Consider the following 26,232-nt stretch of genomic DNA (forward strand, 5'->3'; position numbering starts at 1 on the left):
CAGTTACAAACCAGCTTATTCGAAGACGTGCGGGCTAGAACTTGTCTCCGTATTTTAGCAACCCAATCACTTGGTGCCTGAGGAGGCAGCAACCTTGGAACAACTAGTGTTGTTTGTCTGATTTATTCCATTTCCATGTGCTCTAGCTGTTCCCGAGCACTTCTTTGTAGTCAGAGAAAATTAATTCAGCCATTTTTGAGGGGAGAGAGCAGAAAACAAAATATGCTTCTCTACCCAAACATAGCATTTTTAAGCTGTTTGCCTTCTTTAAAACACTGCAAAGAATGACTCTATAGAGGACAATTACCAAAGGAAAAAATATTTGTTTAAAGGCATTTTCGGAGTTCCCAATGTGGCTCAGCAGTTGGAGAACCCGACTAGCATCCATGAGGATGCAGGTTAGATCCTTGGCCTCGCTCAGTGGGTTAAGGATCTGGTGTTGCCATGAGCTGTGGTGTAGGTCACAGACACGGCTCAGATCTGGCATTGCTGTGGTTGTGGCATAGGCCGGCTGCTACATCTCCAATTGGACCTCTAGCCTGGGAACCTCCATATGCCGTGGGCGTAGCCCTAAAAAGACAAAAAGACAAAAAAAAATTTTTTTTAAATAAAGGCATTTTCACTGGACCATTTCACTAAGAAATACCCTTCCTTCTTTTCTATTTTCAACTTATACCGAAAATTAGATTTCTCTTCTGCAGTTGATTAATGCCTATGGAGTTGTGTTCAGTTCAAGTTGGTGAGTTCGGAATCGTACAACTGGGAGGATTTGTGGGGCTGATTTCTTTTGGCAGAAATAAAACATGTAAATGGGGATATACTGAAATAGTACATTTCAGTGATTAAATAAAGTGGCTGCAAAATTGCCTCCATGTCTTTTGACCTTTCTGATCACTAAGATACTCTGCACTACATGGTAGGACATATTTTGGAGTTCCCCAGTCGCCTAGCAATGAAAGATCCAGGACGCAGGTGTGATCCCGGCTGGGGACATTCCCCAGGCCAAGGGCATGGCCAAGAAAATGAAAATAAAAAATAATAATAAAGTTTTAAAATGATAGTATATATTTAGGTGAGGAATTTGCCCACTTAAAGAGGGGTGATTCTTTTCAGTTTTTAACTGAGAAGGCTTGTGATCTGGAAGTTTTCTACCTGGCCACGTGCCAACCAGTATTTGAGACATCACGGATTCATTCTGATCTCTTTTTCACATGCGGTTCCTTTTTCATTTGCGGTTTGTAAATGTACCGCCTGTCCTGCCTTGTGTGTGGCTGACAGTGTCGGAAGCATCCTCTGCTTATTTCTGCTTTGGCAGGGTCAGCTCTAGATTGGATGAACCTGAATTTAGTTTCCGTCCTCAATTTTCACAGAAGCACCAGTAGCAAACCATGCCGCATTGAGAAAATATACTTTCATTCATGCATTTGCTCCCTCTCCCTCCTGGCCTTGCTTCTCCAGTGAGCGGCTGTTCCCCAACGTGTCAGAAGAGGGATGAGGCTCCATCAATGGAGGAACTAATGAATGAACAGAAGCCTCAGTGTGGGGTGCAGGCTGGTGAGAAGCAGTAGAGAGGCCAACATTATTTCCTCACTGTGGGCTGGGATACAAACAGCTGTGTTCCTGCTGCATTTCCAGGCGCTGCCTTGCACACACTCTCTTCCTCCCCCACTTCTTTTTCAGGCTCCACCGCTCCTCTTGGCCACGTTTTTCTTCCGATGCAGCCTATATTTGGGAACTCACTCCCTGATTCATCCTCATCTATATTATTTACATGCAGTTCCTTTTCGACCTCTCTTTGCTTTAAAATCTTCTACTTTGTTTTCTCCTTTTAGGTTCCCCTTCTCTCTTTCCTGGACCTATCTTTTCAATTTTTTTCCAACTACCCTATCACTGGGGCCACACCCTACCCCAGTGCATAAAGTCATACGTGAGCCTGGGAACCCCAAACAGCCAAGGAAGCCCACATGTCTCCCCTTACTTCCTTTGCATCTTTCCCAGCAAGATGCCTGAGATTCAACATACACCTTCTTGAAGTTTGTTTCTGTAATAGACTCGCTATGCACAAAAGAGTTTATATATATTACCTTTCAACTTTGGGGCAAATTTTCTGTCAAAATGGAAGGATAAAAATTTTCCGATGAAGACTTAGGAAAACTGAGAGATACTTCAAAATTTAGGTGTCTCCTGGGAGCTCCCTGGTGCTCTAGTGGCTACGGTGTGGCGATTTCAGCACTGCAGCCTGGGTTCAATCCCTGGTGTGGGAACTGAGATCATACACAGTTTCCTATTACAAACAGCACAGGCTCCAGCTCCAGATTTCTAGACGATAATAAATGTTAAGCTCTAGATCTATTTCACTAGGTTCGCTGGAACATTCTGGGCGTACATCTCCTGTTAGTGAAAGGTGGAAGCATCTGCAAATTCAGTTTTATTAATGATCCCATCTCAAGCTGAAATTCCCTGTATGGCCTTGGAGTACATTTAATGTGATAATATAGAATATAGTACCAGAGAATCGATGTCTTCAGGGGGGTTCCATTAGAGAGAAGGTCAAGTCCATATAGAGTTTAATGGTCACTGATAGGAGGGAACACGTGTTGGTTGGAGTCAGAACAAGATGGTCAGAGAGGAATGCGTTGAAGTCCAGATACAAGCTAAAAGGAAATGATCTTTTAAAAGCCTATCAATACTTCATCTACGTCTAGCCAGCCTCTCAACTCCTGCACTTAATCTCCTCGACTCCAAGCCTCCTTGGAAAGTGTTGCTGTCAGATATGGAAGGATTCTGGCTGGTAACCAGAAATAATGCATTGAATTATTGGGCTCCATCAGCGGTTTGCAAATTTTTCTTCTTTTGGTCCAGGAAGTTCCGTGGACATGCCTCACTGGCCACTATGTCCCTGCGTCATATTTTATTTGACGAAAGAACTCTGATGCCATTTTAAAAGTGGTTTGAACTACTGAACTATATCTCCTCTCAGATCCGCCTCATTCTAAAACTCCATGAACAAGTGTGATATATGAGATGGGAACCACTTAAAACAGCTAACATTTTTTAGACATCTTGCGACTTCCATTAGAGATAATGTAGTTACTTGGGGATATCATTGACATGTTTATGTACTTTTTTGTTGGATTTGAATTTTTTTTCCTGCCGACTGAAAAAGTAGATATTTATCGTAAAAATCCAAGCATTACAAAAACCTTTATCACAGAAAATAAAAGAGCCTCATAATTTAACTTTAATCCTCCATGAGAATATTTTGATATCTATTCCTCTATTTTTTTCTGTGCATATACGAACATGCGCTTTGTTCTCTTTTTATAAAAATGGGATTATCCTGTTTTATACTTTTGCTTTTCTAAAAGCTTGAGAGTGCACAAAAATGTACTGGATCAACCTTCTCCTGATGGACTTTGAGGTGTGTCTATGTCTTTTATAGGACCAACAGTGTGGTAATGGACACTTGGTCATTTGTTATAGTGTTTCACACCTGTGAATTCATGCCCTTCCTGGTTCTGGGCAAGGTTTTAAAAGCACTTCCACAGTAGGAGTTACCTTAAGCCATTGTATTTAAATTTGAATTTTTGAAAATGATTGTATTTTAGAAGTACTAGGATAGATTTTGACATTTTTAAAGGAATACCACTGTGAAATTCTTTCTTTTTTTTTTGTCTTTCCTAGGGCTGCACCCACGGCATATGGAGGTTCCCAAGCTAGGGGTCTAATCGGAGCTGTAGCCACCAGCCTACACCAGAGCCACAGCAATGCGGGATCCGAGCTGTGTCTGTGACCTACACCACAGCTCACGGCAACACCAGATCCTTAACGCACTGAGCGAGGCCAGGGATTGAACTCGCAACCTCATGGCTCCTAGTCAGATTCACTAAGCACTGCGCCAGGATGGGAACATCTGAATTTCTTAAATGAATAACTATTTCCCCAATTTACCTTTCGGGTACCTCCTGTTTTTCCTTCTTTGGGCTTCTTTAAAGCAAAGGCACATCTATCATTGGACAGATGCACACACGCATATTTTCTCTGCTCTCAGTGGCCACAAGACGTGCTGAGGTGCCTTAACCACCATCACCCCCACCTGAGCACTCGACTGCTTTCCTAATACTCACTAGGCAGCAGGATGTGGGGTCGTGAGCTTGAACTCAGAGCCACATGGCCTGAGTCGAATCCATCCCAGCTCTATCACGTAGATGTTATTTATGATTTGGGACATAGGACTCAACCTTTCTGTGCCTTTGTCTTCCTCCCTATAAACTGGGGTGATAATAGGTCATCCTTCATAGAGTTGTGTGAGGGTTAAGGAGTTAATAGACAATTTATTCTATATCAAATATTTGGAACAGTGTTTGATGATAGTACAGTAGCCTTTCTATTGTCATTACTACCTCAATGTTGAGTCTTGTGTGTGTGTCTCAGATTGGACATGAGGAATGATTACCTTGGATCATCTTTGACCCAAAGGTATTCCAGAACTTCCTGGGATTAAGAAACACCAGGCAGGGGGTTCCCATCACGGCCCAGTGGAAACAAATTTGACTAGCATCCATGAGGATGCAAGTTCAGTCCCTGGCCTCACTTAGTGGGTTAAGGATCTGGTGTTGCCATGAGCTGTGGTGTAAGTCGCAGACGTGGCTCAGATCCCATGTTGCTGTGGCTGTGGTGTAGGCCGGCAGCTACGGCTCCAATTAGACCCCTAGCCTGGGAACCTCCATGTGCCGTGGGTGTGGCCCTAAAAATAAAGACAAAAAAAACTAGATGGTGGTAATGTTTGCACAACTCTGCAAATGTGCTAAGAACCACCGATCTGTACACTTGAAATGGGTAAATAATATGGGATGTGAATAAAGCTATTTCAAAAAGAAAAGAAAAATCGTCCTGGTTCGGGTGTGGGGTCTGGGATGCCACCAACTTTTGGAAAGCAAGTCATTAGGAGAGGGGCTTGGGATCTGTTTTTGACAAGCCCACCAGATGAGTAATCATCAAGTCTTTTTTTGTTGGGTGTTGGGGTGGTTTTTTGTCCTTTTTTTTTTTTTTTTTTTTTTTTTTACTTTTTAGGACCACACCAGCAGCACGTGGAAGTTCCCAGGCTAGGGGTCGAATCGGAGCTGCAGATGCCAACCTACACCACAGCCACAGCAACGCAGGATCTGAACGGCATCTGCGACTCTACACCACAGCTCACGGCAACACCGGGTCCTTAACCCACTGAGCAAGGCCAGGGATCGAACCCACATCCTCATGAATACTAGTCGGATTCATTTCCACTGCACCACAACCGGAACTCCAAGTTTTTGGAACATACTGTTAGAATGTGATTTTTATTTTACCGGCATGAGGGGGAATTAACACCCTTCAGCTCATGGCTTTCACCATGCACTGAGTGCTGTGAGAGGTGTAGTAGGACAGTAATTATGATCTTCTAAATAGATAGTACACGTTTTTCCAGAAGTTTCACCACTGCATGTTTTGGGAGTGCACAGCCCCTAAAGAACCTCAGACTTGTCTCCCTGGTCTGTCCTCTGCAGCCACCAATCCCCTCTCGCCCTAGGCAGGTGAGGACACTGCATCCAGGCTTCCAGCACCACCCAGAAACTGAGTATGAAATTCCCAGTGTGCTTGCCCCTTTCTCTTTAAGACTTGCTTGCATTCAGTTTCCTTCTCGTAAGTGTTTCTTATCGCCATAGCAACCCTAATCAATCACTGAACTAAAAATAGCTCTTTCATTTTTTCCAAAGCAGGTCTGTAGTGAATTGAAAATTCAGCCCTGCCTTGCATTTTGCATATGCTGCCTCCCTTTCCCAACATCGAACCTGGGTGTGCCCGGGTCTGGAAATTATTCTTGCGAAGCCCTAGGTGCTTCACTCATCCTTCCTGGCACCCTTCTTCCTGGCTTCAGATTTCCCCATCACTTCCAAGAGATACAAGTACACGTATTTAATGTTCAACAGAGAACATTACTTTTCTGCACGTTCGGTTTTTGGTGCTAGAGGTTTCAGGTACATGATGATCACTTTGCAATAAGAGGTTCATTCCAGTGGATGCCATTGTGTTTGGAAGGCAAATTAAAGATGCTCAGATACTGAGGACAAAAGAAGTTGGTCCTGGCAGGGAGCAGATGAGAGCAGCACTAGTGAGACTCTTCTGGCTTCAGAGGACCGAAGCTAGAAAATCAAGGAGGAGATGACGGGAGATCATTTGCTTCTTTCTCTGATTTCTCCATGATACCAGCACTATTTTTAGGGGGCTGGGGCAAAATAAACCTTGGATTTAATTAAGTGAATATTTGTTTGATTCTCCTGGCCAAGCTGCTTTTTTAGTCAACAAGAGAGAACGATTTTTCATGAGAAAGAAGTTTCCAGATCTTGAATGGGCCCAGGGGAGGGGCCGAAGTGATTCATGATGTCCGTCCCCCACCCCCGGCTCCCTGGCTCCCTGGGATGACATGTTTCATGGCCCCTCTCCCTGCTTCACGCTACTCTGGAGTCACTGCCCCAACCCCTGCCTGTAAGCAGGCTCATCTCATGGGACCCCTGGGGCTCCCAAATGCTGGTTTTTTGATGCGATTTCTTTCTTTCTCTTTTTCTCTTGGCCACATCCAAGTCATGTAGAAGTTCCAGGACCAGGGACTGAACCTGTATCACAGCAGCAACCTGAACCACAGCAGTGACAATGCCGGATCCTTAAACTGCTGAGCCACCAGGAAGTTCCTTGATGCTGTTTTTTAACACCTCTGAGCCTTGGGGGGTATTTGTTTGTTTTTGCTTGTTTTATTTTGTTTAGTTTGCTTTGCTTTTTAGGGCCACATCTACGGCATAAGGAAATTCCCAGGGTAGGGGTAAAACTGGAGCTGCAGCTACCGGCCTACACCACAGCCACTGCAATGCGGGATCTGAGCTGAGTCTTCGACCTACACCACAGCTCACAGCAACACTGGATCCTTAACTCACTGAGCGAGGCCAGGGATTGAACCCATATCCTCATGGATACTAGTTGGGTTTGTAACATGTTGAGCCACAATGGGCACTCCCAGCTTTGGTTTTTTGTTTTTTTTTTTTAAATAAGGCTGAGTGAACTAGTGGGCATAAAGCCTTTAGATCTAGGAAAGAAGAAAATTCATAGAGAGTCTGGTAGTATTCTTGCTTCCCCATGTGAAGTTGGTAGAGGGTGAAGGAAATCTGAGAAGAAGTAAAGGGAGAGGGCCCTTGTGCAGAACGAGGAGCTGCCAGGCCTTTGGGGAGGAGGAGAGTAAGAGGAAGGACCTGGAAGATGTGACAACATGTCCTCAAAACACAGCAGCTCTGGGGGCAGAGCAAGGCCAGAGAAACTCAGGCCTGCTCCCTGACTTGGCCACCATCCATGTGGTGGGAAGGACCAATCAGGTGTTCTCCTGTTGCCGCCACTTCTGCAAACCCACAACCTCCCAGAGCATCCTTGCATATACACAGTGGAGGGCCCCCCTCTGCAGACCTCAGCTCTATTCCCTCCACATATTGTCTGTGAGAGTTCACAGGAAGGGGAACACAAAGAGGGCCAACATCTCTTGAGTATCCATTCAGCCAGACATTGTCTGGCCTTGGACACCTATTATATCACTTAATCCTCACCCACAGCTATGAGGTTGGTACTGTGTCCATTTTATAGATGAGAAAACTGGAGCTCAGAGTGATTGAGGAATTTGCCCAGAGTCTCAGTTCTTGTGAAAAGAAGTTGGAGGTTGAACTAAAGTCTCTTTCATTCCAAAACCTGTATTGTTTCTACTGCATAACCATACTTGCTCCCTGTGGGCTAGGTGCACGCTGCTGCATCTGGACGCTAGTTAGTATCATCCTGGGCAATAAGCAGTGGCCATTGACAATGCAGACGACCTCACAGGTGGACCAACTAAGAAGAGTACAAATTCCCCATCCCATTTCCCCAGGTATGATCAAACTTCAAAGCGAGTGATTCTTTACTCAGATAAGAGTCACATGGATGATTTGGAAGGAAAGCGGTGGTTGGATCCTTGAGGTTGGGTGTTATATTGGCTTTCTATTGCTGTATAATAAATTTCCCACAAATGTAGTGACTTAAGACCACACAAATTTATTTTCTCAGAGTTTCCACTGTGGCTCAGCTTAAATGGATCTTTGGTTCAGTCTCTTTATGCTGAAATCAAGGTCTCAGCCACTGTTCTAATCTCATCTGAGGCTCAAGGTCATCTTCCAAGCTCACTGGTTGTTGGCATGATTCACTTCTTTATGGTTGTAGGACTGAAGCCCAGTTTCTAGTTTTCTGGCCTCTAGGAGTTGCTCTAGGCTTCTCGGAGCCTCCCTCAGGTTCTAGCCACGTGGGCTTCTCAGGATATGGCAGCTTACTTTCTCAAAACCAAGCTGCTGCTGCTGCTGCAAAAAAGTGTATACCATGTAACATAATCTGGTTGCCTTGGTAATCTAATCAGAAGAGGGAGGATCCCATCATATTCACAGGTCTTGTCCACACTTAAGGGGGGTGGGGGAGGATTGATTATACAAGGTGTGCCTACCAGGGGCTGGGAATCTTGGGAACCATCTTAGAATTCTGTCTACTGGCGGTGTTTCAGTCTTCCGTTTAGTTGTGGGCTAAAGGGGACTAAAGCATTCAGTGTTCCCAGATGACACGGACAGCATAGGAGTCTTCTGAATCCCTTAGAAATCTTCCACTTTTTATTAAGTTTTATTAAAGCGTAGTAGATTTACAAGAGTGAAAATTTCTGCTGTAAAACGAAGCGACTCAGTTATACGTGTACACAGATCCATTCTCTTTCAGATTCTTTTCCCTCATAAATTATCACAGAATATTGGGTAGAGTTCCCTGTGCTACACAGCAGATCCCCATTGGCCAATCATTCCATATCCTTCAGTGTGCATATGCCAACCCCAAACCTCCAGTCCTTCCCCCGCATCAACCTGTCCCCTTTGGGAACCATGAGTTTGCCAGTGGGTAACACTCCCAATGTCTCTCTTCTTGCATCACGTGACAGTTTGTTTGCGTCAGGATTCCCAACTTCTTTTCTGCTCCCACACTTCTGACAGGTCCCTCAATGATATGGAATCCCCTCACCCAAGGAAGTGGGTCAGAATCTTCAGGGGATAGCACATATTTTGAGAAGGTCCAGGGTTGGAAAAGGGGGGGTGCTCCCTCCACCTCCCTCTCCTGGATATTGGAGAATGACTGGGTTAGGTGGTGTCATCCCAGCTGGAGCAAAGCCCTTTGTCACAGAGAGCAGATTTGAGCAAACTGAAACTAAAGGAGATAGTCCAATGCCTGAATAACTCGAGGGGGAGGGACTCACACCATTCCCAATGGCAGTGGGGTATTGGGGGGGGGGATCCTCCTGTTGGGATAGTGTTGGAGCTTATCCTGTTGGTGAGCCAGACTCCACTGTGATGACGGGAAAGGACCTGAGTGCTGTGACAAAGGTGTGAACAGAATGGTGCCTGCACACACAGGATAATCATCTAAAGTGGTATTTGAGATGCCAGTGGGTAAGATTTAGGAAGGGAATGTCAGGCTGAGAGAACTGTGGGTAAAAAAACTGTGGCAGCCAGAAGTGTGCCAGGGAATGGGAAGTGATCTTCTGTGACTGGCCCATGGGATGAATACAGGGCAAAGCCAGAAAGATTAGGGTCAGATACAGAAGACTCCGGGCTTTCCCCTTAAGGAGAGAAGCTGAGTCAGAAGGACTTGGGAGTTCATTGGATATGACGGGTGAGTGTAGTGGGTTGAACGCTGTCCCCTCTCAAAGTTCATATCCAGTGGAACTGCAAATGTGACCGTATTTGGAAATAGGACCTTTCACATGTAATTAGTTCAGGACCTTGAGATGGGAGATGAAGTCACACTAGATTGAAGGTGGGCTTCCATCCAATAACTGAGGTCTTATAAGAAAAGTAGAGGACACAGGGACATATGGAGGGAAGAAGGAGATGTGGAGGCAGAGGCAGAGATTGGAGCTGCAGCCACAAACCGAGGAATACCTGGGACCACCAGAAGCTGGAAGAGGCGAGGAAGCATGGAGCACGACATTGCCAGCATCTTGATTTCAGACGTAAGGCCTCGCATTTCTGATTGTGGACAGTGCCCACCATCAGGTGGTCGAGAGAGCACCTAGAGGCTAAAGTGAAGATGTGCAAAGAGAAAAAAATAATGATATGCTGATGAAACCTCTCTTTTTTTCCCATAGTGTTCCTTTCTGCCAAAATTCTCCATTCACATAGAGACCAAGTACGAGGACAACAAAGGAAGCAACGACAGCGTGAGTAGCCCCTGCCCCAGTCCATACTGTCCTCCCCCTTCCTTGTGGACTCTGGAAGTCACAGTGCTTTTCACAGCTCCTTGTGTGGCCAGGGCCAGCAGCACAGTCTGTGCCCGGGACCTCAGAGAAGTTCTGGCTTTTCTTCTCGTTTTTATGTACTTTCCATGCGCCCCCATGCAGAAATCTCTGTCACCTGGAGGGATTGTCATCAGGCGTCTGGAGGGATGATGGGGACCGTGGATTTCCAGGATTCGGTTTCTGATTGTTGGAGTGAATGTGCATCTTCTCAATGACTGTTGACATTTGCTTAGAAAAATGAATGCGCTGAATGTGTGCACACACACACATACACCTGTTTTCTGGGCCGTGCATGTATTCACATATGTACGCAAACCCCGCCTTAGAAATCAGTGTACCCCTCCTGCGGCATTTACCTCCTGAGGCATTCTGACTCTTACTAAATTTCAGCCAAGTTCTTTATTTATTAGTATTGCTTAAAATCCACTTCTGACCTGGCTTTTACTTCAGCCTTGGGAGTGAATGATTTGACCTACAAGAACCTCATCCTGGAGTTCCTGTCGTGGCTCAGCGGTAATGAACCTGACTAGTATCTGAGACGACCTGGGTTTGATCCCTGGCCTCGCTCAGTAGGTGAAAAGACCCAGCACTGCCATGAGCTGCAGCATAGGTCGCAGACACAGCTCAGATCTGGCATTGCTGTGGCTGCGGCATAGACTGGCAGCTGCAGCTCGGATACGACCCCTAGCCTGGGAACTTCCATATGCTGTGGATGCGGCCCTAAAAAGCAAAAATAAAAAATAAAAAAGTAAAATGCAGTCTCATTTCTCAAATTTTAGGTACTCAAGGTTTAGCTGTGAGGGAAACCAACACATTAAATGCCTAAAAACATAAGCGCGTTAATAGGCATCCCTTCCTTGGTGTGAAGAGGCACCACTGGTCAACCCTTGGGATGGAAAGAGCTCGAGGAGTGACATTCAGTAATGACCCATCTCTTTCTGGGGCTTGTGCCCAGTCACTTCAGCTTCTTTAATGAGGAAACCAAGAGTTTATCTGGGGTCGACAAACTACTTTTTTTTTGTAAATGAAATTCTTTTGGAACACAGCTCCGTTCTTTTGGAACACTCATCTGTGGTTACCAAAGCTGCTTTCGTGCTATACCAGCAGAGTGGAGTACTTGCAGCAGAGCCCATGTGGTTCACAGAACCTAGAATATCCACTACCTGGCCCTTTATAGAAAAAAAAGTTTGCCCACCCCTGGTTAGAGAGACTTACATCAGAATAGCAAAGGGAGTGTGTATGTGTATATGACTGGGTCAGTTTGCTGTGCAGCAGAAATTGGCACAACACTGTAAATCAGCTATACTTCAATAATAATAATAAAACAATCCGCGAGTTCCCATGATGGCTCAGCAATAATGAACCCATCTAGTACCCATGAGGATGCAGGTTTGATCCCTGGCCTTTCTCAGTGGGTTAAGGATCCGGCATTGTCATGAGCTGCTGTGTAGGCTGCAGATGTGGCTCAGATCGGGCGTGGCTGTGGCAGTGGCAGGCCAGCAGCTGCAGCTCCAACTGGACCCCTAGCTTGGAAACTTCCATATGCCTAGGGTGCCACCCTAAAAAAAGCAAAAAAAGTTTTTTAATTAATTAATTTTTTAAAAATCCAACAGCAGAAAAACAGAATAGCACCCACCAGATCTCCAAATTTGACCACCCCGCTGAATGCCTTCTCCAGAGTTCCTGGAACTTTCCAGAGGAGAGGAGAAGGCAACAGCAGGGTGCTCTTCCCTCAGTGAATGCAGGACCCCCTGTGGTTAGCGTCCCCTGGCAGTTGGTGATCTCAACGGAAATATTTATTCTCACCTTGTCAGACTTCATCAAAGCCTCATTGCCTAGAATGGTATTGCACAGTGGAACTTGAACCTTTGTAAGGTAATGGCTTTTTTTCTGATTGGAAAATTAACATACAGTTCTTAAAATGTGGAAAATTCAAAAAAAGAAGGAAAAACCAGTAGTAATCCCATACTTCAGAGATGACTGCTGTTAGCATTTTAGTTCACCCTGAAAGGTATTAAAGACTTCACTTTTTAACCAATTTCCCTGAAGTTGAATCATACAACTTGCTGTTTTTAACATGTCATGAGGTATCTTGCCCAGTAATTTTTAATGGCTGCACTTCATTCCATACTTAAATACACTTAAACAATTGCCAGTCACTGGATACTGAGGTGGGCTTGACCATTTTGATGTAGCTGTGGACCATCAGGAAAAGGGTGATAGAAATTAAACCTGCCTGGAGTTTCCCTTGTGGCTCAGCGGAAACAAACCTGACTAGTATCCAGGAGGATGTGGATTCGATCCCTGGCCCCATTCAGTGGGTTAAGAATCCATTGTTTTCATAAGCTGTGGTGTAGGTCACAGGAGCGGCTCAGATCTAGTATTGTGGCTGTGGTATAGGCCGGCAGCTATAGCTCTGATTCGACACCTAGCCTGGGAACCTCCATGTGCTGCACCTGCGGCCCAAAAGAAAGAAAGGGAGGAAGGAAGGGAGGGAGGGAGGAAAAGAAAGAGAAAGAAAGAGAGAGAGAGAGAGAGAGAGAAGGTGGGAGGCAGGGAGGGAGGGAGGGAAGGAAGGAAGGAATTAGGTGTGCCTGAATTTCTTTTCCTGGAATAATCCAAAGAATATGGAGGGGGGAGTTCCCTGGTGGTGCAGTGGGTCAAGGGTCTAGTGTTGTCAATGCTGTCCGTCTCTGTTGTGGTGAGGGTTCAATCCCTGGCCCCAGAAGCTCTGTGCCACTGGTGTGGCCAAAAAGAAAAGGAAAGAGAAAAATATGGAGGGGCAAGGGAAGTTAAAACATCTTTTAGGGGAGTTCCCGTCGTGGCGCAGTGGTTAACGAATCCGACTAGGAACCATGAGGTTTCGGGTTCGGTCCCTGGCCTTGCTCAGTGGGTTAACGATCCGGCGTTGCCGTGAGCTGTGGTGTAGGTTGCAGACGCGGCTCAGATCCTGCGTTGCTGTGGCTCTGGCGTAGGCCGGTGGCTACAGCTCTGATTCAACCCCTAGCCTGGGAACCTCCATATGCCGAGGGAGCGGCCCAGGAGATAGCAACAACAACAACAATAACAACAACAACAACAAAAAAGACAAAAAAAAAATCTTTTAGGAGTTCCCGTCATTGCTCAGTGGTTAACGAATCCGACTAGGAACCATGAGGTTGCGGGTTTGATCCCTGGCCTTGCTCAGTGGGTTAAGGATCTGGCGTTGCTGTGAGCTGTGGTGTAAGTCGCAGACATGGCTCAGATCCTGCATTGCTGTGGCTCTGGCATAGGCCTGCAGCTACAGCTCCAATTCGACCCCTCGCCTGGGAACCTCCATATGCCGTGGCAGTGGCCCAAGAAATGGCAAAAAAAAAAAGACCGAAAAAAAAAAATCTTTTAGTCTTTCTAGACAAATTCCCTTGCTTTCTCTTTTTCTCTATGGCTCTGTCCTCTGTCTTCTTGAATAGTTAAAACTCGCTCTGTTTGTAGAGCTGTGGAATGAATATGTGACCTCACAATCATCTTTATAAGTTAATATGACCAGCATCATCTTCTGGTTCATCCTCTGCTCGGTTCTGATCTTAAAAAACATAATTACATGGTTATCCTTTATTGTCTGGTATCCCTTTTTGGCAGGTGCTAAAGTCTTTTTACCACTGTCCTAGGAATTTACCTTTGTCACTGCTCTCTGAGGAATTAAAAATGCCAGGTTAGCCCTGCTAAAGCCAGCATCCTGTACCCACACCAAAGGCCAGTCTCTCTGAGACTTGGGCCTGCAAGAGAAGCGCTAAAGCCCAGGGCCCTTGAGTGCAGTCTTTGTCAATACAACCTGCTTCCTCTGGGAGAGGTGCCAGCCATTGTACCCTGTGTTGCCTCCTCCTCCCCAAAGTGCTGGCTCTGAGATTGCCCTTCAGGCCACCTCCTTATCTTTCTGCATGGCACGCAACTTGCCAAAGTCCAAGAACACCGAAGAGGCCCTAAATGTTTTTGCCCAGCCTCTGCCTGGCTTTGATCCATAGCTCCCCAGGTCTTGCTTCTGAGCTATTGGACCAGACAGGCCGGCCCCAGCTTGATTAGACGTCTTCTTTGCCAGTTTGCCTTCCTCTAATCTGCATATTCAGCAGCAGCTGTTGGTCACCCAGCTGGTTCAAGCCTGGTTCCTGGAGGCAGAAAAGGAAGACTTCATTGGTTTTCATTCATACTTGTTAATGTTTCAAGACCAGAACATGAGAAATTTATATTTATATAATAATACTTTATTAAAAGATAGTTTTGGCGTTCCCTGGTGGCACAGAGGGTTAAGGATCCAGCGTTGTCACTGCTGTGGCTCGGGTCACTGCTGTGGCATGGGTTCAATCCCTGGCCTGGGAACATCGACATGCCATGGGCATGGCCCCCCCCCAAAATTTAAGTAAAATAATAAGATTTAAAAAAAACCCAAACCTTTGTCCAGGGGTTCAAAACTAGAGCCTTAAGCAGATGGCATGCTCTTTTTCTGTCCAGGGATGAGTTTAGAGTTTTGAGTGGGAGGCAGAATTTCTAAAGAAAGCAGTGCTGTAGTGCGTGTTTCTCTCGTCTCACAACTTTGCCAAATTATTCAATAAACTCAGGTCATTTCTTTGCATTTTCTGGGTATATAGTCTTATCATTCAGCTACCATCCTTCATTCTGCTATCTGCACCCCGTTTCCTTCCCTACCTGTCAAAACTGTAATGAAATGGATATGATAAGAAGTAATAATTAAATTGGAAGATGCTAGTGATAATCATATTGATTACTGATTGAAAAGAGTACATATTGTTATCCTGTTATCAATTACCACGTTGAGCCATCTTTTTCCATGACCCAATATCAGTGTAAAAAAATGAAAATTGGAATATCTAGATTGAAATATCTTCTCCTTCTTGTTAAATTTAAACTAGTATATATATGGTTGTGAAAACCCGTACATTGTGATTCCATTAACCAGGACACAATGGGGAAGTTGTCTTAAATTGAGGCCCATTTATTTTCTGCACATACTGATGAGAATTATTTAGGCCTTAATTAGTGCCAGGGAGAACGGCACCATGCCAAGATAAGGCTCAGTTGTTTGTCCAAGGCCATAAATCTAGATCTGGGAGAGTCAGTGTTTATCATTCAAGTGACAGCTGCTGCCAGGTTACTGTCGTTCGCTGTGGTTAATGGGGGGCGGGCAGCCTTGCCTTCACTTCTTCCAAACAAAGCAGGTACCACTTAAAGCAGTGGTTCTCAGCCTTGGCTGCCTGTTGGACTCATCTGAGAAGCTTGAACAATGGCTCCTGCCTGGGTTCCACCCCCTGGGATTCTGATTTAATTGGTCATGGGTGCAGACTGACCTAGGGCAGTTCCTACTCCATCCTTTGAGGAACACAGAATTCCCCACTTGGAGGTATATAGACTTTTATTTTGACTCTACCCTCTAGTTAAGCCTGCTATGTTCTCTTTGGGGGCAGTAGGATATACCATCCCCACCCCGTTTGAGAAGCTAGACCCATGGTTCTCAAACGTGGCTGCATATTAAAGTCAACTGGGAAGCTTTAGGCTCACTGATGCCACCGTCCCACCCCCTGGGGTTCTGATTTCATTTGTTGGGATGGAGGTGCAGGCATTGGGATCTGTGCAGCTCCTCCAGGGGAATCTAAGAGACATCAAGGCTGAGAATTATAGATTTAAAGGAAATATTCAGTACAATTTAAAACCAGTGGTGAACACTTAGGAAATCAGGTTCTCCAAATTTCTTTACTTCCTCATACTCCTGGAAACAACAGTTTACAAAAAGCACATTTATAACCACCACCACCCTCACGCACACAGTAAATAGCCTGAGGGCACCATATTCTCATTAGCCATTATTCCTCAGCAACAAAACTTCTCTGATCTCATGGAAAGAATGTCCAGTTTAGTTCCTGGAAGCGTGAGGCTCTGTCCTTCACAGAGCTCTCCTTGGAAATTGCCTAGAAGAAGTATTTGGAATTTATTAATTTACTTAGTTCTTAGTTCAGCTGTGTCGTAATGAAAAAAATACAAAGCTGTTCTTTGTGAAACGAAAAGATCCATATTGAAGCCCCAGTTCTACGACATAAGCAATGAAGTCTTAGTTTCTTTATCAAGAAAACAGAGTAAACAATGTTTGCATCACCGCGTGGAGGATTTATACAGGTTAAGTTACCTGGAAGCACTTCATCAACTGTAAAGTGATGTACAAATATTAGATACTGCTTCACTTATGGTCCTCCCTTGGGACTAGCTCTGTATCTGATGATTGCTAATGAGACTCTGCTTTTGACTGAATTGTCAATTAACTATTTCTTGTCCACAAATTCTGAGCACCTACTCTGTGCCAGGCATTGTAAGAGGTAATGAGGATACAGCAATAGATAGGCAAGGTCTCTATCACTCATGCGAGGGGGGAAAATGCATAAAAAGCTAGTAAAGAAAGGACTCCAGCTGTTGTAAGTGCTAGGAGGGCAATAAATAGGATGGAGGGAGAGCTCAGCGAGAAGCCACATGGTCAGGAAGTACCTCCCAGGAGAGGTGACAAGTCCATGTGAGGGGACCTGAGGCTGGAAGACGTGAACCATCTGAAGGGCTGTCCAGATAAGGGGACTGTTGTAAGCTGAGTTGTGTTCCCCCAAAATTTCTACTTTGGAGTCCCTGAGAATATCACTGTGTTTAAAGACAAGGTCTTTAAAGAGGTGATTAAATTAAAAAGGAGGCCATTAGGGTGGGCCCGAATCCAGTCTGACTGGTGTCCTTCAAAGGAGAGGAAACTTTAGGTACATTAAACTAGGACCGTGCAGACAGAGGAAAAACCATACGAAGATGACCATGTGAGGACATAGCAGAAGGCTAGTCATAGGCAGGCCAAGGAGAGAGGTCTCAGAGGAGATCAGACCTGGAGTTCCCATCATGGCACAGCGGAAACGAATCTGACTAGTGACCATAAGGATGCAGGTTCGATCCCTGGCCTCGCTCAGTGTGTTGGGGACCCAGTGTTGCTGTGAGCTATGGTGTAGATCAAAGATGTGGCTCGGATCCCGCATTGCTGTGGCTGTGGCTATGGCATAGGCCAGCAGCTGTGGCTCCAATTTGACCCCTTGCCTAGAAAACTCCATATACCCCGGGTATGTCCCTAAAAACCTTAAAAAAAAAAAAAAAAGGAAACCAAACCTGCCAACACCTTGATTTTGAACTTCCAGCCTCTAGAACTGTGAGAAAAGAACTTGTGATGTTTAAGCCACCCAATCTACAGTATTTCGTTATGGCAGCCCTCGTACTTTAACATAGGGACAGTAAGGTCAAAGACCCCAGCCCTGATGCAGCCCGGCATAATCCAGGAACTGTCAGAAAACCAGCAGCCAGAGTGTTAGGAATGAGAACAAACTGGTAGGAAATGAAATCAAGAAAAGTAGCAGAAGCCAGATCGTGTAAGAGCTATAGGGCCATGGGAAAGAGGTCGGATTTTAGTGCAGTGGGAAGTTATGCAAGGATTTTTAAGAAGGGAGAGACATGATATTTATGGGGTTTTTAATACACTTTTTAATTTGGAATCATCTTAAATTCACACTAAATTTGCAAAGATAGTGCAGAAAGTTCTCATATATCCTTTACCCAGCTTCCCCTAAATGTTAACAAATCTTATATAACCATGATACATTTTTCAGAACTATAGACTTGATTCCGATTTCATCAGTTTTCCCACTAATGTCTATTTTGTGTTCCACAACCTGGTTTAGGATGCCACATTACGTTGGGTGATTTATACTTTAAGATGTTTGCTCTGGCCATTCCATGGAGAATGGTGGGAGGTTCATTCCCTGCAAGAACAGAAGCAGAGATTCCATTTGGCAGCAGTTGTAAGAATCCAGAACAAAGATGGTAGAGGCTTGGACTAGAGAGATGGTGGTGGATAAAGAGAGGAGGGATCAGTATATTTGGGAAACAGACTGACTTTCTTTGGGGATTGATGCGTTAGATGGGGGAGAGGTAAAGATGACCTCTGGATTTCTTGCTTTGACCTGAGTGGGTGGTGGTGCCATTGTCATGGCGGGTGAACAGAGGCAGAGAAGCAGGAAGGCAAAAGCTCCTTTTGGGACACAGTTTGAGGTACCAATGAGACTTCCAAGTGGAAATGGTAGGGAAGGAAGCTGGATATATGGATCTAGAGTTCATTGAGAGGTATAGGTCATGATTCAGAGATGGAAATAAGTGAGATTATCGAGGGAGAGGAGTGACAGAAAAAAGAAAGTTCTGGTTGCTCCAGGATGAAGAGTGCCCTGGTCCTAAGGACTTTGCCATGGCTCTCAGGTCCAGGTTCTAATTATTCTCTTGTCTCCTCGGTGAAGACCCATTTTCTTTTCTCCTTCCTTCCTTCCTTCCTTGCCTTTTTAAGGCCACAGGGGCAGCATATGGAGGTTCCCAGGCTAGAGGTCAAATCGGAGCTACAGCTGCCAGCCTATACCACAGTCGCAGCAACGCGGGATCCGAGCCATGTCTGTCCTACACCACAGCTCAATGCAGCGCTGCATCCTTAACCCACTGAGTGAGGCCAGGGATCAAACCTGCATCCTCATGGATACTAGTCAGGTTTGTTTCCACTGAGCCACAACAGGAACTCCCTGAAGACCCATTTTCAATCACTGCTTGGTTTTAGGGAATTAGATGACCTCATTTAGTTAGCTACATAGGTCTACCTGAGAAATCTAGTTTCTCCCCCTGGGTGGGTGCCTTTTTTGGATGAATCGAGTAGACATTTCAATATTTTCACTTGGTGCAGCTTGCATTGCCTTGAAGAGGTGTCCAAAAGGGTTTTCCTTCTGACCTCAAAGAGTTCCCATTGGACGTTACCAGCCAACAATGTGGGAGTTTTCTCATCTAAGAAGAGCTCTATTTCCTGGGAATTTGTTACTCTAGTCATCATGAAGTTTGTTTCATTGGTAGTATTAGTATTTGTGTTTTGAACATCAAGAGGGCAAGATGGATGGGTTAGGGCAACATAATCTATTTACACATTTCAAATGTACTAAAGCTAATTTATAAAGCAGAGGTGCCAGTGAGAACTGTAGAATCCATATTTAAAAGTCTCTCAAGCTGATTATCCTCTCCTTAAATGGCTTCTAATTGAGGATTATAGAAAGAAAAAAAAGCATTTACTTTATTTTTAGACATGATGTCTGATGTCTTTAATTCGAATGAGTCCATTTTTAACCTTAGATTATTATAACCAGCCACCTACAAAATCTGCAATTTTCTCTAATAAGTCATTGGTACATGCTAAAAAGAAGTTTGTACAAAACACCCCCATTTGCAGTTTCGAAAGATTATTATCCACTTTGGTCCATGAAGTAAAAGGTCAGTGTCCTGTGTCTGTGTCTAATAGTGTCATTTTGAGGACAGTGGAAAACAGATCATATTTGATTCCTTAAGATGTTGCCTTTGCTATTTGTGGTACAGCTTGCAATCTGGGAGCTGGATTTTTTTTTTTTTTAAAAGGGCAAAAGGAGTGTCTATCCAACATGAGAACGAGCTTTCTAATTGAGGATGGTCACAATGCAGGTTATCTCTGCTTTGGGGAAGCTAAAGCTTCTTGCTAGAAATCATTATTAATAGATAGAGCTTAAAGGAGTATTTGCTTTCTGTCTAGGCCTAGTTCACTGGTGCTGAGATAAATCTAAACAAGGCCTGACTATGCTGACCTGTAAGGACTAAGGGTTAGGAAGACAGTTAACCAAACAGGTCAAAAGCAGCATGATCAAAGGGATGAGGCTAAGTCATGATTAGAAAACTAAAAGGCAGAGCCAGAGAAGCAACACCAAGTATCAAAGTCTAGAGGACCATTTTACAACGACTATAGTAATAAATTGATTCAAGCAGGAGTCATCAATGAATGCAGAAACCATTGAGTGAGGAGTTCCCGCTGTGGCACAATGGGTTAAGAATCTGACCATGGTGGCTTGGGTCACTGCCGAAGCACAGGTTCAATCCCCAGCCCAGCACAGTGGGTTAAAAGATCCAGTATTACTGCAGCTGTAGCGTAGGTTGCAGCTGCAGCTGGGATTCAGACCCTGGCCTGGGAACTTCCATATGCTGTAGGTGCAGCCATTAAAACAAACAAACAAAAAAAATCTTTTTTTTTGTTTGTTTGTTTGTTTTGGTTTTTTGGGGCCACACCTGCAGCATATGGAGTTTCCCAGGCTAGGGGTCAAACCGGAGCTACAGCTGCCGGCCTACACCACAGCCATAGCAACGACAGATTTGAGCAGCATCTGTGACCTACACCACAGCTCACTGAGTTAGTCCGGGGATCGAACCTGAAACCTCATGGTTCCTAGTCGGATTCATTTCCACTGCGCCATGACAGGAACTCCAAAATATATATATATATTTTTTTTTGTAAAATCAATATGTAGTGTACCTGAAAGTAACATAACACTGTTTTTCAATTAAAAAGGCTCATAAAGCTGGCTACTCATTTAAAAAAAAAAAAAAAAGGTATCGAGTGAAGCAGTACTGGGAAATAGGAATTCGCACTACCTCCATGTATCACCCCACAGATTATGTATAAATTACAAACAGTGGAGAAATCTAGTGGATACCATCAAAAAAGGAAATTTGACATCGCCAATAGCAGGACAAAATGGCATAATGTGCCTCCCGTTGTGACATACGGAGGCCACACACAACACCACCTACGATTATCCTTGCTCAAAACGTCTAACCTGAATCCAGTCAGGAGGAAGCAATCAAGCAATCAGACAAATCCAAATTGAGGGATATTCCACAAAACAACTGGCCAAAACTCTTCAAAAAAGAACGTGTCATCAGAGACCAAAAACAAAACAGAAACCCAAACCTGGGCAACTGCCCTAGACATTGAAGGGAACTAGAGTCATTTGACAGCTAAATTTAATGCCTAATCCTTGATTCGATTCTGGGTTAAGGAAAGGGGTGGGCTTACGCAGGGCACCAAATAGTTGTGATGGGAAAATAGATACAATTGGGGAAATCTGAGAATGGACCGACCATCTGTCAGATAGTAATGTGGTATAATATTGAGTCCATATTAAATTTTTAGCTTGCGATCATTATATTTGTAAATACATAGGAGAATGTCTTTGCTCCTAGGAGATACGTACCAGCATATTTAGGAATGAAGTACCATGCGTCATACTCTTATTCTCATGTAGTTCAGATGAAAAAGCTTATTTATATAGGTGTGTTTTTCCTCCTTTAAAAAAAGTCTTATTAGAGTTCCCTGGTGGCTCAGCAAGTTAAGGATCCAGCATTGTCACTGCTGTGGTTCTGATTACTGCTGTGGCATGAGTTCTATCCCTGGCTGGAGACTTCCACATACCACAGGCACAGCCAAAAAAGAAAAAAAAAAAAAGGAGTTCCCGTCGTGGCGCAGTGGTTAATGAATCCGACTAGGAACCATGAGGTTGCGGGTTCAGTCCCTGCCCTTGCTCAGTGGGTTAACGATCCGGCATTGCCGTGAGCTGGGGTGTAGGTGGTAGACGCGGCTCGGATCCAGCGTTGCTGTGGCTCTGGCATAGGCCTGTGGCTACAGCTCTGATTCAACCCCTAGCCTGGGAACCTCCATGTGCCACTGGAGCGGCCCAAAGAAATAGCAAAAAGACAAAAAAAAAAAAATTGAGGAACTATTCACATGTTGCTCTGAGATGTCAGGTAATTTACTCAAAGTTATACAGTGAGACTTTTGTTTTTCTTTCTTTTCTTTTCTTTTCTTTTTTTTTTTTTTGTAGTCACAAAGCAGAAGCTTTCAGTGTTCTCTCTCTTTTGGGTGATAATCCTGATTTCATTAGTGAAACAGCAAAATAATTAGCCTAATCACAAAGATTATCAGCATCAACATTGATTCTGTTCACCCAAAAGATGTTTATGAAGAGGAGGCTTTTTGAATTGCAGAAACCCTAGGTTCTCTCTTGTAATTTCACACTCTGGGTTATATCCTGAAGTTTTGAAAAGGCAGATGGAGCTGATTCAGACTAGACTTCTAAGTGTACAACCCTCTAAGGGTTAGAACCCAGCATATGTACCTCCCTAGACATTTGTACACGACCCTATTTGCGCCTCTCCAACTACAGCGCTTATCAAGCTCTATAGTAACTGCTCATTTAACTGTCTTTCTCATGCATTCAAAGCTCCATGAAGGCAGACATCATTTTAATACCATCACAACTTTTTTTTTTTTGCTATTTCTTGGGCCGCTCCCGCGGCATATGGAGGTTCCCATGCATGCTAGGGGTCCAATCGGAGCTGTAGCCACAGGCCTACGCCAGAGCCACAGCAACGCTGGATCCGAGCCGCGTCTGCAACCTACACCCCAGCTCACGGCAACGCCGGATCGTTAACCCACTGAGCAAGGGCAGGGACCGAACCCGCAACCTCTTGGTTCCTAGTCGGATTCGTTAACCACTTCGCCACGACGGGAACTCCAATACCATCACAACTTTAAGGCACCTAGGCACAATCTCATGTTTTTAGGCAAAATTATTGAAGGGCATAACAAAGACCTGAATAAATAATAAATACTCCGTGTTTATGGATGGGAAGACTAAATACAATAAGGAAGTAAGTTATGTCCTAAATTAATCTCCAAATTAAGCATGATTCCAATCAAAACCACAGCAAGAGTGTCATAAAATTGTAAAATTCAAATGGAAGAATAAAAGTCAAAAAATAGCCAGCACAAATTTTGAACAGAGAACAGGCCAGGAGATTCATTATACCAGAGAACATAACCATTTTAAGTGTGATAGTGGCACAAAGATAGAAATAGATCTAAGCTGGAGTTCCCGTCGTGGCTCAGGGGTTAACGAACCTGACTAGTAACCATGAGATTTTGGGTTCCATCCCTGGCCTCTCTCAGTGGGTTAAGGACCCGGCATTGCCGTGAGCTGTGGTGTAGGTCACAGACACGGCTCAGATCCTGCGTTGCTGTGGCTGTGGGGTGTAGGCCGGTGGCTACAGCTCCGATTAGACCTCTAGCCTGGGAACCTCCATATGCCATGGGTGCAGCCCTAAAAAAGACAAAAAGACAAAAAAAAAGAGAGAGAGAGAAAGAAAAAAAAAAGAAATAGATCTAAACTGATAACAGGAGTGTGATATGTGGTTGTTAAGCCATCTTAAACCATTGGGGAGAAAAGATAAATTTTTCAGAAAATGACATTGGCTCAGTTGACATTTCATATGGAAAACTAAAATATTAGATCCCTACCTCACTCCATATTATTTTTAAAAATAGGGAGTTCCCTTCGTGGTTCAGCAGTAACGAACCTGACTAGTATCCATGAGGATGCAGGTTCAATACCTGGCCTTGCTCAGTGGGTTAAGGATACGGCATTGCTGTGAGCTGTGGTGTAGGTTCCAGACGCCGCTCAGATCCCGCACTGCTGCTGTGTCGTGGGCTGGCAGCTACAGCTCCAATTCGACCCCTAGCCTGGGAACTTCCATATGCCGAAGGTGTGGCCCTAAAAAAAAGGGTAAAAAATAAATTCCTAAAGGAGTTTACAAACCTGAGTGTGGGAATAAATATATTTAAGAATATATTTATGGATACATTTACATACTGTGCAAAATACAAAGTTTATAAAAATATGGACCAGGTTCATAACAAGTTTATGATAACTGTCAGCCTGGAGTAGAAGGGGAAAGGATTTCAACTTTAAATGTGAAACTTTCTTTAAAAGAAAAAAGAGCCAAACTGCAATCAAAATATGGTAAAACATTTATATGCGTTCATTTTAAGTGGTGAGTGGTGGCTGTTTGTTGTATGATCCTTGGTGTTCCTCTGGATGTTGGTCTTTTGAGATTCGGGAAAAAAATATATATATTCATCCAACTCTTCTGTTCCATGAGTCTCAGACGTCTTCTGTTTTCTGTGATCCATCCCCAGTTCCTGTCACTTTGCAGTTGCTTCCCAAATATTTGGCTCTTTCCCCTCTCAGGACAAACCTAATTACTGTGGGAAAACAGTGCGCTTCACTTAAAAAAAAAAAAAAAAAAAAGGCCAACTTTCCTGTTTATTTACCTAGATAGAGCTTTGTGTTTATGTTTGTTGAGCCCAGTTGTTGGTACCTCAGTAAATGGATTGCTCACAACAGATGGTGACCAACAACCCTTTGGGTCCTGGAGCCATTTGGATAAGGACCCTTTAGAAACCTGCCAAAAGCTAGCAGCTGGGCAGGCCCATTTAGCAGGATGATGTACTAGGTTCAGAGAACTCACCGGCCTTGGACCAAACAGGGTTCACAGCAGAGCTCTGGAGCTCAATGATAATGGGACTTCATTGTTCTGAACTTCCCCAGCACTGGAAAGGGGAAAATGATGCCCACTTCAGAGGGTGATTGGGAGAATTCCGTGAGATGATGTGTCAAATACTCCACGACAGCGGTTTTTTTCCTCTCTTTCACTTCCTTTGTGCTTTGCGGGAACCACAAAGTTAGAGTCGGCACCTGCAAGATCTGCAAGTGGAGAAATTACTGGGGGGAGTTCTTTTGAAGAGAAGGTGCCAAGTTCTCATATTTCCAAAGTCTGCAGTCTGTACTCCTTTTCTACCATCCTGGATGGGATGTCCTCCAGCATAAGTGGGGGAAGTCACGTATTTCTGGGAGCTTCTGAGATCACTTTTCCAAGGTGGACAAGGGGGTGGCCACAGATAGAACCCTGGACCCTCTGCCTAGAGGCCTTCTGCCTGGAAGTTCTGGTTTCAGAACCCACCCTTCCTTGGCCCTTCCTTACCTGGAGGGGATCCTAATTGGCACATCTGGACTCCAAGAGGTGCCAGCCACCTGTCCTGTTGCCCCAAGGGAGTCATCAACAGGATAGAGGCAGGATGGTGGAAGGATCGGAGGCGGTAGACACTGGAGTCAGACTAATTGGGTTTGATTCCTGAGTCACCCACTTAGGAGCTAGTTAAGGCATGTCATTCACCTCTCTGTGTCCTTGTAAGTGGGTGTAATAACAGTTTCTACTCACCAGGCACATGTGAAGATTAAACATGTAAATCATGAAAAGCACTAAGAACAGTCCTTGGTGTCCACTCAGTCATGCTCAACATGTTATTGTTATTGGTGCTTCCATATTTCGTCGAGTCTGAAGTGGCTGTTGTTTTTCATGTTTTAGCAACATGTTTTTCATGTTAGAATTAATGGCATCATATACGATTAGTGGCAGCCTCTTTCTTTTTCTGGTGGTATAACTGCTAGTGTCTTAGATTCAATGAATTCAACACAAGACCTTCTCCTGCACAGAATGTTGAGATGTCTGAATTTAAGTCCTGAAGACAGTGTCCAGGTAGAGCATGGACACCGTACTGGATTCTTCCGAAGAAAAGTCATTGCACGGAGTTCCCATCGTGGCACAGTAGTTAACGAATCCGACTAGGAACCATGAGGTTGCGGGTTCGGTCCCTGCCCTTGCTCAGTGGGTTAACGATCCGGCGTTGCCGTGAGCTGTGGTGTAGGCTGCAGACGCGGCTCGGATCCCGCGTTGCTGTGGCTCTGGCGTAGGCCGGTGGCTATGGCTCCGATTCAACCCCTAGCCTGGAAACCTCCATATGCCTCGGGAGCGGCCCAAGAAATAGCAAAAACAAAAAAAAAAGAAAAGTCATTGCATTAAATATACTCTTCAGGGGAGTTGCCTGATGTCTCAGTGTGTTAAGGATCTAGGATGGTCACGACTGCCGATCTCTGGTTGCTGCTGTGATGCAGGTTCGATTCCTAGCCCGGGAACTTCTGCATGCTGCAAGCGCAGTCGAAACATAGTAATAGTAAAATAAGCTCTTGAGTCATTCAGGCCCAGAAGGTTGTTTGTTAACTTTTTCCAAGGTGCTGGTCCAC

General features: G+C 44.6%; 1 protein-coding gene across 4 annotated transcripts in view; it reads left to right on the top strand.

Moving 5' to 3' along the window:
* The window catches only part of PITPNC1 (phosphatidylinositol transfer protein cytoplasmic 1), a 274,382-nt gene that overhangs the window by 165,927 nt on the left and 82,223 nt on the right, over positions 1-26,232 (top strand). For all 4 annotated transcript variants that reach the window (XM_047756868.1, XM_047756867.1, XM_047756865.1 and 1 more), the window contains exon 5: positions 10,220-10,291. In XM_047756868.1, coding sequence (XP_047612824.1) covers positions 10,220-10,291 — 72 coding nt within the window. The remainder of the gene's footprint in view (positions 1-10,219; positions 10,292-26,232) is intronic.

Source organism: Phacochoerus africanus, chromosome 14, assembly GCF_016906955.1.
Source record: "Phacochoerus africanus isolate WHEZ1 chromosome 14, ROS_Pafr_v1, whole genome shotgun sequence".
NCBI classification, from domain to species: Eukaryota; Metazoa; Chordata; class Mammalia; order Artiodactyla; family Suidae; genus Phacochoerus; species Phacochoerus africanus.